Source organism: Myripristis murdjan, chromosome 22 (genome assembly GCF_902150065.1).
Source record: "Myripristis murdjan chromosome 22, fMyrMur1.1, whole genome shotgun sequence".
Taxonomy (NCBI): Eukaryota; Metazoa; Chordata; class Actinopteri; order Holocentriformes; family Holocentridae; genus Myripristis; species Myripristis murdjan.
Window position 1 is genome coordinate 679,660 of NC_044001.1, and position 15,710 is coordinate 695,369.

Here is a 15,710-nt window from a genome sequence, read left to right on the forward strand (position 1 = left end):
TGAGGCCCCTGTACTTTCTTACTTTTACTTGAGTAAAGAAGTTGAATTGGTACTTCTACTTTTACCAGAGTCTTTTCTCACACAAGTATCTTTACTTCTACTTAAGTACAGAATGTCAGAGGCCTCATTTATCAACCTGTGCGTAGAAAAGGTTCTAAATTCTTTCGTAGGAATGAAACTTAGAATGTGTGTAAGTACAAAAAAATCCGTATTTATCAAATGTGCGGACACCGGTCGTACGCACACCAGTAAGCAATCTGTGATGATAAATCCCACCTGTGCTAAACTGCCATGCTCGTGCATGGTTAGGCTCATTTGCATTCAGAAACGCCTCCAATTGACCATATATGGTAGCAGCAATCCCTTTAAGAGCGCATGAATGGATTTTTTTCCTCGGCTTTTTAGCAGGCCTATCGCGCGCTCAATGATGGTTCTTGAACGAGCATGAGCCCGGTTGTAGCGCTGCTCCTGCGGGTCCTCGGGTTGGCTCCGGGGGGTCATTAACCACGGCTTCAGTGGTTATCCCCGATTACCCATAGAGCCGTTTTAATAAACCATACGAAGCCCAGAAAATAATTTCAAAACGTTGTAACACTCACTAATAAGCCAGCCATCCTCAAGAGCTCCTGCTTGGAGGCGCACACCCACAGAGCTGTTGTGCAGAATGAATGAGTCGTGCGTTCCTCCAAGCTACCGGGCAACAACGTTTAACAGAGACATATTTGCATCGCAGATTATTTGTGCATTGATTGAATGAAATTGGATTGTGTGGTGGTGTTTTTATTGCGATGTGGGTGCAATCTATGGCTCCAATTATGTTTGGGAATCCGGCGACGGCGTGAAATCCTCGTTTAATTTCGGCTTGTTGGTGATGTCTGTATGAGAACTGGATGTAAGTTGGGGCCAGAGAAATTATTGCATCCAACACTGCCGGCATGATTCTGCTTAACGTCGGCTGCGAAATGCCGCATATGTCTCCAAACTCTAGCTGAAATGTTCCGGTGGCCAAAAATCCCAGGGTGGACAGGAGCTGGATGCGCACTGGGATGGCTTTGGTGCGTTTTGTCTCTCACTTCAAAACTGGTTGTAAATCACGGCATAAATCCATCAGTATGTTTTTGGGGAAGCGGTACCTGAGTCAATATCAGTATAGAGTGCCATTGAGACTTCCCAATGACACAAAAAAAAAGATGAGATTTTCCACTGAACTCCATATCCATTGTATAAAGTAGACCTTAGGCTGTTAGAAATGCATGTTGGTCAAGCTCCTGCACCTTTTATAAATTGACTGCAAGCATAGAAAGTACAAGTGAATTGCAAAATGTGTCCACCCTGTCATGGGACAATTTCTAAATAGAGTAAATATGTTCTAATCATATTGATTACAAAATGTACATTTTCAGAAAGGTATTTGGTCCCTCGTTCAGGAATATATTTTAGTTTCTGGAAAACATCTCTCAAAAATACAGAAATTATAGAAAAATATGTTTGTATATGTAAAATCTGTGAAAGTTGTACTTTCTTTTCTGAATAAACTCTATAAATAAAGGTATCTGGTCAAACTTTGAAATAATACTGTTTGGCCCTAATCTCTTCAGAGCAAAATCACACAAAAGGTTTTGACAACTTGTGAAAATAATTATTTATTCACAGAAAACATGAACATGACGGGGTGGACAATGACATGACGGGGTGGACAATGTTATGGTTTTGTCAACAAATGCTTTTTGTCAGAACATGACTACTTCACCTACTGTATTTTGAAGTGTGCACATTTGGAAATGACACTCAACAACAGCAAAAATAAATAAATAAAACCTTCAACTAGACGAAAAAACAAGATTGATATAAACAAAACAAAAACCCTTGGTCCCTAAATGTAGGCCTCCCACAGAAAGTATAAACATAGGTATCCTTTCAAATGGTTTCTTTCTCTGCATATGTTTTGTCCTCCACTTGACTTCTGAAACACTGAAAAACTTATAAAACTGTTATAAAACTAGACTTGACGGGGTGGACAATGACAGGGTGGACGTTTCTGGCTGAAGTTTGCATTTAATGAGCACATGGTGGGCCATTAGCTAGCAACATGTATCAGTTAGGAAGGTGACTCTGTATACTTTAACAAACATATTTTGAATTTCTGAAAAGCATTTATTCATATTTTGCAATGACAGGGTGGACACATTAAGATTGAACACATTCAAGTTCAATCATAAAATGATGAAAATGTCAAAATATAAATGTTGATATGTACTCTCTCTGCAGGAGCTATTCTTCACTCCATTTGTAAAAGACAAAGCAGTGGTAGTGATGTCACTGATTACAGCAGGTGCTTTCTTATAGTGGCAGTAAACACCTAATGACGGGGTGGACAGCAAATCCAGGGACACATGCAAAACGTTTATTATTATTATTACATTAGACCATAAATGATCCAATTGACTCATTTTATTCAAGTACTTGATGAGAGCAACAAGAGCATGTAAAAGGTTTGTACATTGTATATCATTTATCTACTTATTTCACTCAGTGAAGTTAGTAGAGAGGAGTTTGGGACATGGCAAAATCACATGCATCTAATCATAGAACATTTTTTTTTAATATGAAAAACACCCTTTTAAAGATGTATCTCTGTACCAATGTGTGTTCAAATGTTAGGCCATTTATAATAAACCCTCAGAGTTTTGTTATTTTGCAAATTTTTCATGAAAAGTGAGTGATTTCTGCCTGGGACACCAAATGGTACCCTATATTGATATTGACTCACCTGCTGAGATGCCACTCTGTGCTCTCACTGTCAGCACGCTCTTTGAAAACGGTTCTCCAAATCCTCCAATAGTGCAAGATAAGCCATGGCACTTGCATTTCAAGTTTTCTTTTCAGGTTGTCCTGTCACAGCTGTCTTTTATAACTTGTTACATCAATTATTGAAATTGTCTGCTAAAATACTAATTGAGATTTTTTTTTATGAATTAGAGGAAACAGGGAACGTGTGAAGTTGCTGAACACTGTGACTCTCTTCGTGCGTTCTATTTGTGGTTTCACCGTTCTACCACTAGGTTTTGTGTGTACGCATGGTAAGAGTTGTACTTAAATTTACAAATGTTCCTCCGCAAAAGTACAAGTTGATAAATCCCATTCTTTGCGTGGGAATGTTCTTACGCACCCATTACGCACACATCTGTGCGTATGCACGGTTGATAAATGAGGCCCCAGTACTTTTGCCACCTCTGCCCCGCCCTCACCTGGAGCTCCCAGAGGGCCTCCTCCTCCAGCCTGATGGCAGTGGCGCAGAGAGTGGGTCTGCACTGCATGTGGCGCATAGGGGCCGCATTTAAAGGGATGGAGGGAAAATATTTCGAGTCTGCATTTTCTGTATTTACCAGCTGTTTGTTCATGTGTAAATGATATGATCAATAACAGCGGCAGGTCACTGATTAGGCGCCGCTCTGAACTGCGGGTCTGAATCTGCAGTCTCCAGGTCTGCAGACACATACTACTGCCCTCCACGGCTCTGTAGCACACAAACATAAAACAAGAGAGGAAGAGGAATATTTACATTTTTAGTCCAATCAAAGAGGACGTCACCCAATTCAAATACACACAGTGTGCTGTACATCAGCTGTGAGGGAGGCTCAGTCTCTCCTGTCTTTGTTTAGTTTAGTCTCTGCTGCTTTAGATGTTCCTCCTGAAAAGGGCTTCTCAAAGCGAGCATGTCCATAGTTCTGGTCTCAGACAGTCGTATTCTTCTGGGACTTGTCCTGGATGCTGCCACATGGGACTCTGCTGCTCCTTAAGCTAGCAGCAGGCTGTGCTGTTTACCTGCAGCTGCATTCTGCGGCCGGTGAAGAGTCTACATCGAGCTGTCCGTTTCAGAAGAGCAGCCATTTCTTAGTGTTTCAAAGCCGATCGGCCCATTGAGCGCTGCTGTGGCCTGCAGCTAAATCAATATCAGGATCAATACTGAGGCGAGAGGTGACATGATGTTCTCTGCGTCTGAGGATGATGGCAGATAATCTGGAAATAGGGCTCGAGCTCCACAAAGAGCAAACCTGTCCTGCCGTTCAACATGGATTCACACAAAGCAGCCATCCAGCTGCTGAGTTCAAATCAGATTTGTTCCCTCTTCAAGTCGTCTTCAGTTTTAGGAAACCTGTGGAACACCTGGCCAGGGGCTGCAGGTGAGAAAAGCCTCTGACACATTTACAGTCATGTGTTTATTAATGTGCACTGTCCAACATGAAATACAACTCTGCTGAAAGTCAAACCTCAGGTACAGACCGTTAAACATCTTAATGTGACTTGGAGATCAAGTCACATTAAGAGCAGACTCTATCTGCTCAGGAGACTGAGGTCTTTTGGAGTGCAGGGGGCACTCCTGAAGACCTTTTATGACACCGTGGTGGCATCAGCCATCTTTTATGGAGTGGTCTGCTGGGGGAGCAGCATCTCAACGGCTGACAGGAAGAGACTTGATAAACTGATCAGGAAGGCCAGCTCTGTCCTGGGATGCCCCCTCGACTCAGTGGAGGTGGTAGGTGAGAGGAGGATGATGGCTAAGCTGTCATCCATGATTGTGAACGACTCCCACCCCCTGCAGGACACTTTAACTACACTGGAGAGCTCCTTCAGTGACAGACTGCTTCACCCAAAGTGTGTGAAGGAACGCTATCGCAGGTCCTTCCTTCCTGCAGCCGTCAGACTCTACAACAACCAGTGCTCCCAGTAGACCACACACTCTCCAGGACTGCACTGACTGCACTAGAATGCACATTCTCAGCACCTTAACTACCCCCCTGCTGCCCCCACCCACACACTCACACACACACACACACACACACACAGACACACACACACACACACACCCTACACTACTGGCAGATAACACGTAAAGACTGGAGGGGAAGGGGTGATTCCATAACTGTGGGACTAATAAAGGAATATCTTATCTTATCTTATCTTATCTTATCTTATCTTATCAACAGGTGAAGGGAGGGGCCCAAAAGGAGAGGGGCTCCAGTCACAGCTCTGCAGTGTGCAATGTGCTGTCATTCTCACGTCTGTTTAGTGACGAGAAATACAAAAAAAGTCAATCAATCAATCAGAGGAGGAGGTTTAAATGACACTTTTGCACAACATTAAGATTTGAATATACAAACATTATAATGACTCATTATATTTACAAGCCTGTCCAATCAGTCAGTCAACAATTATCCACCAAGATGCCTGATACAATAAAAACCAAACAAACTAGAAACCACAAATCATCCAAACATGTTCTGAACTCTTTCAGGTCAGAGTTTGTTTCTGAGAAACTGGCAGCTCAACCACAACAGAAGAACCAGGTGACCACAAACGAAACCCAGGGAGGAGCGGCTCAGTGAAGGTGGAGCTGAAGGTGTGGAGGAGTCTCAGTCTGTCAGAAGAGACTCTGTAGAAGGACAGAGTCCCAGCAGAGCAGTCCAGATCCACTGCTACTCTGTCAGATCCACGAGGACGGACAGAGATGCGGGTGTCCTTCCAGTTGTGTCTGGCAGAGTAGAAGTCATCAGAGCAGCTCAGTCTCCAGGACTGTTTATTGTCTCCAAGCTCAGAGTCAAGACCTCTTCTTGTGATTCCTCTGTAAGTCACTGCTATAAAAACCCTTCCACTCCACTGGACCTCCCAGTAACATCGCCCAGTCAGACCTTCTCTACACAGAACCTGAGACCTCTGGTAAAATCTGTCTTTGTGATCAGGATACGGCTGCAGCTCTCTCACCTCCGTCACCTTCCTGTTGTCCTCAGACAGACGGAGGTATCTGTTCGCTGTGTTTGGATCCAGTGTGAGATCACAGGCATCTGATGGGGAGAAGACACACAACACACCTCAGAAAGCCTCATTCACTCACACTCTCTTGGCTCTTATGAGGTTATTATAGTTTTCATTTTTAATGTCATTTTACACTTTGTGTTTTCAATCTGAGTTTGGTTTGAATTCATTTTAAAGAGGATTTGCTTGTTTACTTTATTGTTTTTAATGCTTATTTTTTGTTGAGTTTGCAAGGCAGATTTCATATCCACCCAAAATACCAGAGAAAAACAAATACATATCAACAATTAAACAAATGACACCTTTTTTTCTCCTTTTTCTCCTTCAGGTTTTTTTCTGTTATATCTCCGTCTCTTTTTCTCTACCCCTCTCTGTCCTTGCCTGCCCCCTTACACACACACACACACACACACACACACACACACCCCACACACACACACACACACACTCACACACCAAAAGTAAACTACAACTGATTTGCTTTCTTAATTATTTTTTTCTTCTAATTTTCTAATTGACTTCCTGTCTGCTTCTTTCTTTCTCTCCACATCTGTTCATCCTGTCTTCTCCTTTTCTAACATGTTTTTGTCCTTGTAGCTTGACTGGACTCAGCAGAGAGAGACAGGAAAGGCCGGGGAGAGAGAGGGGCCGCCCTGCAGCAAAGGGCCTGAGGTGGGATTCAAACCCACGACTCAGCCTGGACAAGCTGGAGCTCTGCTCTGTGTGTGTGTGTGTGTGTGTGTGTGTGTGTGTGTGTGTGTGTGTGTGTGTATGTGTGTGTGTGTGTGTCAGTTCTCACATCCTCTCAGGCTGTCAGCTGGAATCCAGTCTTTTACATGTTCCAGCCTGTAGGGATGAACACAAAACCATCATCCTCTTCATCATCATCATCATCATCACCTGCAGGTCACATGACCCCAACACACTGTGGCTGCTCTGATTGGCTGATCTCTCTCTGTCTTTCTGTCCAGTCCTGAGGCCACTGAGCACTTTGGACATTTCCCAGGAAATGCTGCCTGCACTGACTGTGTCCAGCACAAGAACCAAGCAACCAAGCTGCTCCGCCTGGACTGACTCCACCCCTCTAGGACTGACTCCACCCCTCTACGACTGACTCCACCCCTCTGGAACTGACTCCACCCCTCTGGGACTGACTCCACCCCTCTAGGACTGACTCCACCCCTCGACTGACCTCAGAGGACTGACTCCACCCCTCTAGGACTGACTCCACCCCTCTAGGACTGACTCCACCCCTCTACTGACCTCAGAGGACTGACTCCACCCCTCTAGGACTGACTCCACCCCTCTGGGACTGACTCCACCCCTCTGGGACTGACTCCACCCCTCGACTGACCTCAGAGGACTGACTCCACCCCTCTAGGACTGACTCCACCCCTCTAGGACTGACTCCACCCCTCGACTGACCTCAGAGGACTGACTCCACCCCTCTAGGACTGACTCCACCCCTCTACTGACCTGAGAGTCTCCAGTCTGCAGTTTGGACTCTCCAGTCCAGCAGACAGCAGCTCCACTCCTGAATCCTGCAGCTGGTTCCCACTCAGGTCCAGCTCTGTCAGATGGGGGTTGGACTTCAGAGCCGAGGCCAGAGAAGCACAGCTGCTCTCTGTCAAGCTGCAGCCACTCAGTCTGAATGAAGAATAAAAAATAAACTATAAGACATGCAGAGTGCAGATCTGTGGCAGGCCTCCCTCTCAGAGCTGCGTCTGATTGGCTGCTTGTCTCTGAAGAGCAGCAGCCTGACAGCTGAAGCTCAAACCACTTCCTGTCTTTTAGGAATGGAATGAGTCTTGTGCTGCATCTTCATGCAAGCATGGGCTCAACATTTTCCTCCAATCAGGGCGCTGCATAACAGAGTCAACACCGGTTAAAGGTGATTCAAACTTCCTGTCAGTCATAACATTTCCATAATTCCAGATTTGAAGCTTCACTCCTCAGTGAACTGGCTCCTTGAGCTCTGAGAGCTTTTTCTACTTCACTATCTAGTTATTATTAACTATTTATTAACTAGTTATTATTATGGATTTGCCATGTTTTCCAGCAGCCTGCTCACACTGATACAGGTATTCATTTGTAAGAAAGTGAAAATACTAAACACTAATAGGGTAATTATTCCTAAATAAATGAATATGTTGTTATTGTAAAGTCTGCTCCCCACAGTGTCTGCCTAACAACATTCTGGCCTTTGGACAAATGGAGTTGATGAGCCCTGATGTGTTTGATTTTCTTCCTCACATCACAGCAGAGATCTGGAGCCGACGCCTCAGCAGCTCTTTCTGATAGAAGTCATGTGGCTCTGACAGAAACCGAGTTTAGAACACACAAACACTCCAATCTAAATGAAGAATAAGGTTTCTCTCTCTGTCTCTCTCTCTCTCTCTCTCTCTCTCTGTCTCTCTCTCTCTCTCTCTCTCTCTCTCTCTCTCTCTCTCTGAGACGGTTGTTAGTTACTTGTCAAACCTCACAAAGCACACATGCATCCATGATACAGAACCTGACCAACCATCCTCACAAAAACTAAAAGAACCAGCAGCCCCGACTTTAAAACAGCACAACATATACTTCACAGCAATATCAGCCTTAGAGACATTTAGTGCTACTATATGATTCAAACAATATCCATATATTCATGTCATCATTAAAAAGTGCAGTCTGACCTGAGAGTCTTCAGTCTGCAGTTTGGACTCTCCAGTCCAGCAGACAGCAGCTCCACTCCTGAATCCTGCAGCTGGTTCTCACTCAGGTCCAGCTCTGTCAGATGGGGGTTGGACTTCAGAGCCGAGGCCAGAGAAGCACAGCAGCTCTTTGACAACCTGCAGCGCCTCAATCTGAATAAAGAATAAAATATGGAGCTATAATTTCCAGTGTTTTGGATATTTATTTATATTTATTTATAGTTCAGCAATGAAATAATTATTATAACAATTGCATTAATAATAATACTGAAAATACTAATTTATATTTCTATTACACCTGTGAAGGTAAGTTCCAAAGTGCTTTACCAAACCATCAAGCCCAACACACACCGGCGGCGGCTAGACGCGCGTCAACGCGCCGCGCTGCTACCTTTCACGCCACTGTCCTATTTCCAGCGTCAACGCGCCTGAAAAAGCGTAGTTTCTCCCTTCTGGATGTCCATCCCAGCTTCCGTAGCTGCTCTTCTTCTCTGCTTCTGTGGCACTTTCCTGTATTTTCGAGCTGTAGCTCGGAGATCGGCTCTTCAGGTGAGAAATCCAGTTTCAGTAACGTTACTGGGTGTCAACACATGAATTTAAAATGTTACTGTCTTCACTTTGCTGTAAATCAGTTTTTAAACGAGTCATGGCAGTTTTACATATAACTAAAACATTGTGTTTAATTATTTTCATGTATAATAAATAAATGAAATGTAATGAATTATGTTGGTCATAATTTTTTAAAGATCAAACGTGTTGAACTCAAGGTGATACAATGAAAACTGGGCGTTGGATCCTTATCATACACTATATTACCAAAAGTATTCGCTCACCCATTCAAATGATCAGAATCAAGTGTCCTAATCACTTGGCCTGGCCACAGGTGTATAAAATCAAGCACTCAGGCATGCAGACTGTGAAACAAGACATTTGTGAAAGAATGGGCCGCTCTCAGGAGCTCAGTGAATTCCAGCGTGGAACTGTCATAGGATGCCACCTGTGCAACAAATCCAGTCGTGAAATTTCCTCGCTCCTAAATATTCCACAGTCAACTGTCAGCTCTATTATAACAAAATGGAAGCGTTTGGGAACAACAGCAACTCAGCCACGAAGTGGTAGGCCACGTAAAGTGACGGAGAGGGGTCAGCGGATGCTGAAGCGCATAGTGCAAAGAGGTCGCCGACTTTCTGCACAGTCAATTGCTACAGAGCTACAAACTTCATGTGACCTTCAGATTAGCCCAAGTACAGTACGCAGAGAGCTTCATGGAATGGGTTTCCATGGCCGAGCAGCTGCAGCCAAGCCACACATCACCAAGTGCAATGCAAAGCGTCGGATGCAATGGTGTAAAGCACGCCGCCACTGGCCTCTAGAGCAGTGGAGACGCGTTCTCTGGAGTGATGAATCACGCTTTTCCATCTGGCAATCTGATGGACGAGTCTGGGTTTGGAGGTTGCCAGGAGAACGGTACATTTCAGACTGCATTGTGCCGACTGTGAAATTTGGTGGAGGAGGAATTATGGTGTGGGGTTGTTTTTCAGGAGCTGGGCTTGGCCCCTTAGTTCCAGTGAAAGGAACTTTGAATGCTTCAGGATACCAAAACATTTTGGACAATTCCATGCTCCCAACCTTGTGGGAACAGTTTGGAGCGGGCCCCTTCCTCTTCCAACATGACTGTGCACCAGTGCACAAAGCAAGGTCCATAAAGACATGGATGACAGAGTCTGGTGTGGATGAACTTGACTGGCCTGCACAGAGTCCTGACCTGAACCCGATAGAACACCTTTGGGATGAATTAGAGCGGAGACTGAGGGCCAGGCCTTCTCGACCAACATCAGTGTGTGACCTCACCAATGCGCTTTTGGAAGAATGGTCAAAAATTCCTATAAACACTCTCCTCAACCTTGTGGACAGTCTTCCCAGAAGAGTTGAAGCTGTAATAGCTGCAAAAGGTGGACCGACAACATATTGAACTCTATGGGTTAGGAATGGGATGGCACTTCAGTTCATAGTATGAGTAAAGGCAGGTGAGCGAATACTTTTGGTAATATAGTGTATATCCTTAATTATAGACGTCCACAGCAGGTCAGCAGGGGAGTTATCACATGAGGAAGGTTATTAACGTTCTACAGCGCCACGCCTCCAGTTTGTGTTGGGTGCTTCAGGTGACGCGCATCACCTGACGCACCGCGACGCTGCGACGCCAGTGTGTGTTGGGCTTCAGAGTGAATGAAAGCTCTTTGCGCTCTGTGAGCTTTTTCTACTTCACTATGAAGGAATGAATGAATGAATGAATTTTATTTCAAACATATCTAAAAGAAAAAGAAAGAAAGAAATACTAAAACAAAAAGTGTATGTACGTACAGTACAGGCCAAAAGTTTGGACACACCTTCTCATTCAATGCGTTTTCTTTATTTTCATGACTATTTACATTGTAGATTCTCACTGAAGGCATCAAAACTATTTGATTCCTTTGATTCCTGAAGGAATCAAAACTATGAATGAACACATGTGGATATATACATATATATATATATATACAGTACAGGCCAAAAGTTTGGACGCATCTTCTCATTCAATGCGTTTTCTTTATTTTCATGACTATTTACATTGTAGATTCTCACTGAAAGCATCAAAACTATGAATGAACACATGTGGAGTTATGTACTTAACAAAAAAAGGTGAAATAACTGAAAACATGTTTTATATTCTAGTTTCTTCAAAATAGCCACCCTTTGCTCTGATTACTGCTTTGCACACTCTTGGCATTCTCTCCATGAGCTTCAAGAGGTAGTCACCTGAAATGGTTTTCCAACAGTCTTGAAGGAGTTCCCAGAGGTGTTTAGCACTTGTTGGCCCCTTTGCCTTCACTCTGCGGTCCAGCTCACCCCAAACCATCTGGATTGGGTTCAGGTCCGGTGACTGTGGAGGCCAGGTCATCTGCCGCAGCACTCCATCACTCTCCTTCTTGGTCAAATAGCCCTTACACAGCCTGGAGGTGTGTTTGGGCTCATTGTCCTGTTGAAAAATAAATGATGGTCCAACTAAACGCAAACCGGATGGGATGGCATGTCGCTGCAGGATGCTGTGGTAGCCATGCTGGTTCAGTGTGCCTTCAATTTTGAATAAATCCCCAACAGTGTCACCAGCAAAACACCCCCACACCATCACACCTCCTCCTCCATGCTTCACAGTGGGAACCAGGCATGTGGAATCCATCCGTTCACCTTTTCTGCGTCTCACAAAGACACGGCGGTTGGAACCAAAGATCTCAAATTTGGACTCATCAGACCAAAGCACAGATTTCCACTGGTCTAAGGTCCATTCCTTGTGTTTCTTGGCCCAAACAAATCTCTTCTGCTTGTTGCCTCTCCTTAGCAGTGGTTTCCTAGCAGCTATTTGACCATGAAGGCCTGATTGGCTCAGTCTCCTCTTAACAGTTGTTCTAGAGATGGGTCTGCTGCTAGAACTCTGCGTGGCATTTATCTGGTCTCTGATCTGAGCTGCTGTTAACTTGCGATTTCTGAGGCTGGTGACTCGGATGAACTTGTCCTCAGAAGCAGAGGTGACTCTTGGTCTTCCTTTCCTGGGTCGGTCCTCATGTGTGCCAGTTTCGTTGTAGCGCTTGATGGTTTTTGTGACTCCACTTGGGGACACATTTAAAGTTTTTGCGATTTTCTGGACTGACTGACCTTCATTTCTTAAAGTAATGATGGCCACTTGTTTTTCTTCAGTTAGCTGATTGGTTCTTGCCATAATATGAATTTTAACAGTTGTCCAATAGGGCTGTCGACTGTGTAGTAACCTGACTTCTGCACAACACAACTGATGGTCCTAGTCCCATTGATAAAGCAAGAAATTCCACTAATTAATCCTGATAAGGCACACCTGTGAAGTGAAAACCATTTCAGGTGACTACCTCTTGAAGCTCATGGAGAGAATGCCAAGAGTGTGCAAAGCAGTAATAAGAGCAAAGGGTGGCTATTTTGAAGAAACTAGAATATAAAACATGTTTTCAGTTATTTCACCTTTTTTTGTTAAGTACATAACTCCACATGTGTTCATTCATAGTTTTGATTCCTTCAGTGAGAATCTACAATGTAAATAGTCATGAAAATAAAGAAAACGCATTGAATGAGAAGGTGTGTCCAAACTTTTGGCCTGTACTATATATATATATATATATATATATATATATACTACTTATATTTATAGGCTGTATATTTAAATTTATTATATATATACTGTTTATATTTATATGTACTGTTTATACTTATATATCTTATATTTTATATTTACATTTCGTTTTTACCTTGCTTTATTTATTTAGGCTTAAACCGGGACCTGAGCGCTAATTTCGTACCACTAACATGTAAATGTGAGCTGGTATGACAATAAAGTTCCTTGAATCCTACTTACTTGTCAAACCTCACAAAGCACACATGCATCCATGATACAGAACCTGACCAACCATCCTCACAAAAACTAAAAGAACCAGCAGCTCCGACTTTAAAACAGCACAACATATACTTCACAGCAATATCAGCCTTATAGACATTTAGTGCTACTATATGATTCAAACAATATCCATATATTCATGTCATCATTAAAAAGTACAGACTGACCTGAGAGTCTTCAGGCTGCAGTTTGGACTCTCCAGTCCAGCAGACAGCAGCTCCACTCCTGAATCCAGCAGCTGGTTCTCACTCAGGTCCAGCTCTGTCAGATGGGGGTTGGACTTCAGAGCCGAGGCCAGAGAAGCACAGCAGCTCCATGACAACCCGCAGTCACTCAATCTGAATAAAGAATAAAATATGGAGCTATAATTTCCAATGTTTTTTTTTGTTTGTTTGTTTGTTTGTTTGTTTGTTTGTTTGTTTTTTTATAATTATCAGTCATAGGTTTTTCAAAATATTCAAAAAGGAAGGACAAACCAATTAAATAATTATTATAACAATTATATTAATAATAATATTGATAACACTAATTTATATTTATGTTACACTTTTAAAGGAAAGTTCCAAAGTGCTTTATAAAACCATCAGAGCAAATGAAAAGATAAAGACAACACCTGAAATGAAAAGACATCAAAACATTAAAAACACAAATAAACAAACAATTAAAGCAGGAAATGATAAAAGGTCCAAAATAATTCAAATTCAGTGCTAAATACAGTAGACGTGAAAACAGCCATAGGTACGTCCATAAATAACAAATGAATGGCTCAGTGAAAAGTCCTCAGATGCCTTCAGTCTACCATCTTCTCAGAGTAAAACTGGAGAACAAGAGCTTCTGCATCACATGACACCAGCACCCAGTCTCCTGACCAATCAGGGCCAAAGTTAGGAGCATTTCAACAGACTGACCAGACAACAGTATTCTCCAGTGTCGCTCTGAAAATACGCTTTAGGTAACAAAGAAACAGGAGAAGGAGGCTCATTTTCAGATTAGGGATGAGAGCTGGCAGAGAAAATGTGAAGAGCAGTGGAATTCAACCAGCTGGACTGCATGGCCAGAGCTCTGCTGCAAAAATATTGCACCATTTTTTAACTAATGTCAAATCTAAGGAAACTTGTTGTTTGACTTCTTGTAAAAAGTACGCCATCATACTTTTTAAAAACTGCACTGATAAGCAATGATAAATATGTCATTTCATAAAGAAAGATTAAAAGAAAAAGGAATAAGGCCTAAATTAAATGAACTAAGTGAAAAAACATGACAAACCATTTCAGCGAGGTGTTTTTGTTGACTTTCTTGATCATGGGTCCTTAAAATAATTAATTTGAGAACATTTTGCATTTTGGTGCTTTGACAGCTATATTTTGACTCTGAATTTTGACACTTTGAATCTTGAAATAAGATGTTAATCTGGATTTGTCAGGTGAATATGGCTTATAATGATTGTAAAGCGATTAATACACCTGCATGTGAAATAAGCTGCACTTTCTTTTAGTTTTTGCACGGGTCTTATAAAAGACACAGCGGTTTCTGTGAGTTGTGCACCGCAGAATTTGCACCCTGCAGGCTGTTTTCGCTTGCATGTGGTTTTGCAGATAAAGTCCTTATGATTTTGGAAACTAAACTTAATGATACGTGAGTTTGCTGACATTTTTCATGGCGATTTCCCGGGGACGCCAAACATAACCATGGCTTCTCCAGCCGTCTTCATCCACTCTGCGTGTTCAGGGGGTGTCACTCCAGGTGTCTCAAAGGCTGAGTGACCTGGGAAGCAGCTGCACTTTTCTTTTTTCTCTTATCACAGCAGTGAGAGCCTGGTCTCGACCGGTCTTGATCAAAAATCCAGAGTCCGCCCAGTCCGAGACCGAGACAAGACCGAGTGAAAATATCTTTGATTCTGAAACGAGACCGAGACCCTCAGAAAGTGGTCTCGAGACCCCGACCGACCTCGAGGACTACAACACCAGTAAGATCAGATTTTAACTGATTCTACAGAGTGTTTTTTTACAGACAAATGAATGTTGGATGCATATTTGTGTATCTTTGTACAGGTGTGCACATGTCATGTATGTATGTATGTATGCAGGTGTATATATGTGTACTGATATACATATGCTTTGTTTTTCGCTTTTTTATTTATATATGTAGTTACTGATTTATTTTTCAGTCCCCGACAACTCTCTTCAAACTAGGAGTGGAAAGCTTCCAGGTTCAGATGTAAATAGTTTGTTGGGCCATGAAAGGAAAAGTCTGGAAAAGCAAGACGTGAAAAGTTACAACTTGAAAAATTCTACGCTGATGTTGTGTGAGCCGAATATCAGAGTGTTTAATACCAGAGGCCTGTATCACGAAGTGGGATTAAGGTGTTAGCGAGATGCCTTCAGGCTCAACTCCGGATTTTCTGTATCACAAAGCTGGTTCACCTCTCATCAGAATTGAAAACCTGTCCTGAACCTGTCCTGAAAGCTAGCCTCTCCGGGGCAGGCTAACTTTCAGGACAGGATTGAATCCTACATAAAGCTCCGCCCCCTGGCCAATCAGCTGTTTGCCAGAACGTGGCCTGCCCAATCATTGACGATCCCCCTGAACGACAAGTCCAAATAAGGAGAGCATTACGGCGTGAGAGGATTTTCCTGGACTGATCAATCCTGTTCGTTCAGAGATCCTTTCCCTGAGTTGGGTCTCACAATAGAGCAGACTGGAAAACAGGATCTCTGTTGGGCTCTACGTCAGCCATAAAGATG

General features: G+C 43.0%; 1 protein-coding gene across 1 annotated transcript in view; it reads right to left on the minus strand.

The window, feature by feature from the left end:
* Window positions 1-5,108: 5,108 nt before the first annotated feature.
* LOC115354421 (NACHT, LRR and PYD domains-containing protein 3-like) overlaps window positions 5,109-15,710 on the minus strand; it is a gene marked incomplete at its 5' end in the record, with an annotated part of 72,085 nt that continues 61,483 nt past the window's right edge. The window contains 5 exons of the mRNA XM_030044815.1: window positions 5,109-5,843; window positions 6,614-6,656; window positions 7,305-7,461; window positions 8,490-8,660; window positions 13,134-13,304. Of these exons, the coding sequence (XP_029900675.1) occupies window positions 5,293-5,843; window positions 6,614-6,656; window positions 7,305-7,461; window positions 8,490-8,660; window positions 13,134-13,304 (1,093 nt within the window). The remainder of the gene's footprint in view (window positions 5,844-6,613; window positions 6,657-7,304; window positions 7,462-8,489; window positions 8,661-13,133; window positions 13,305-15,710) is intronic.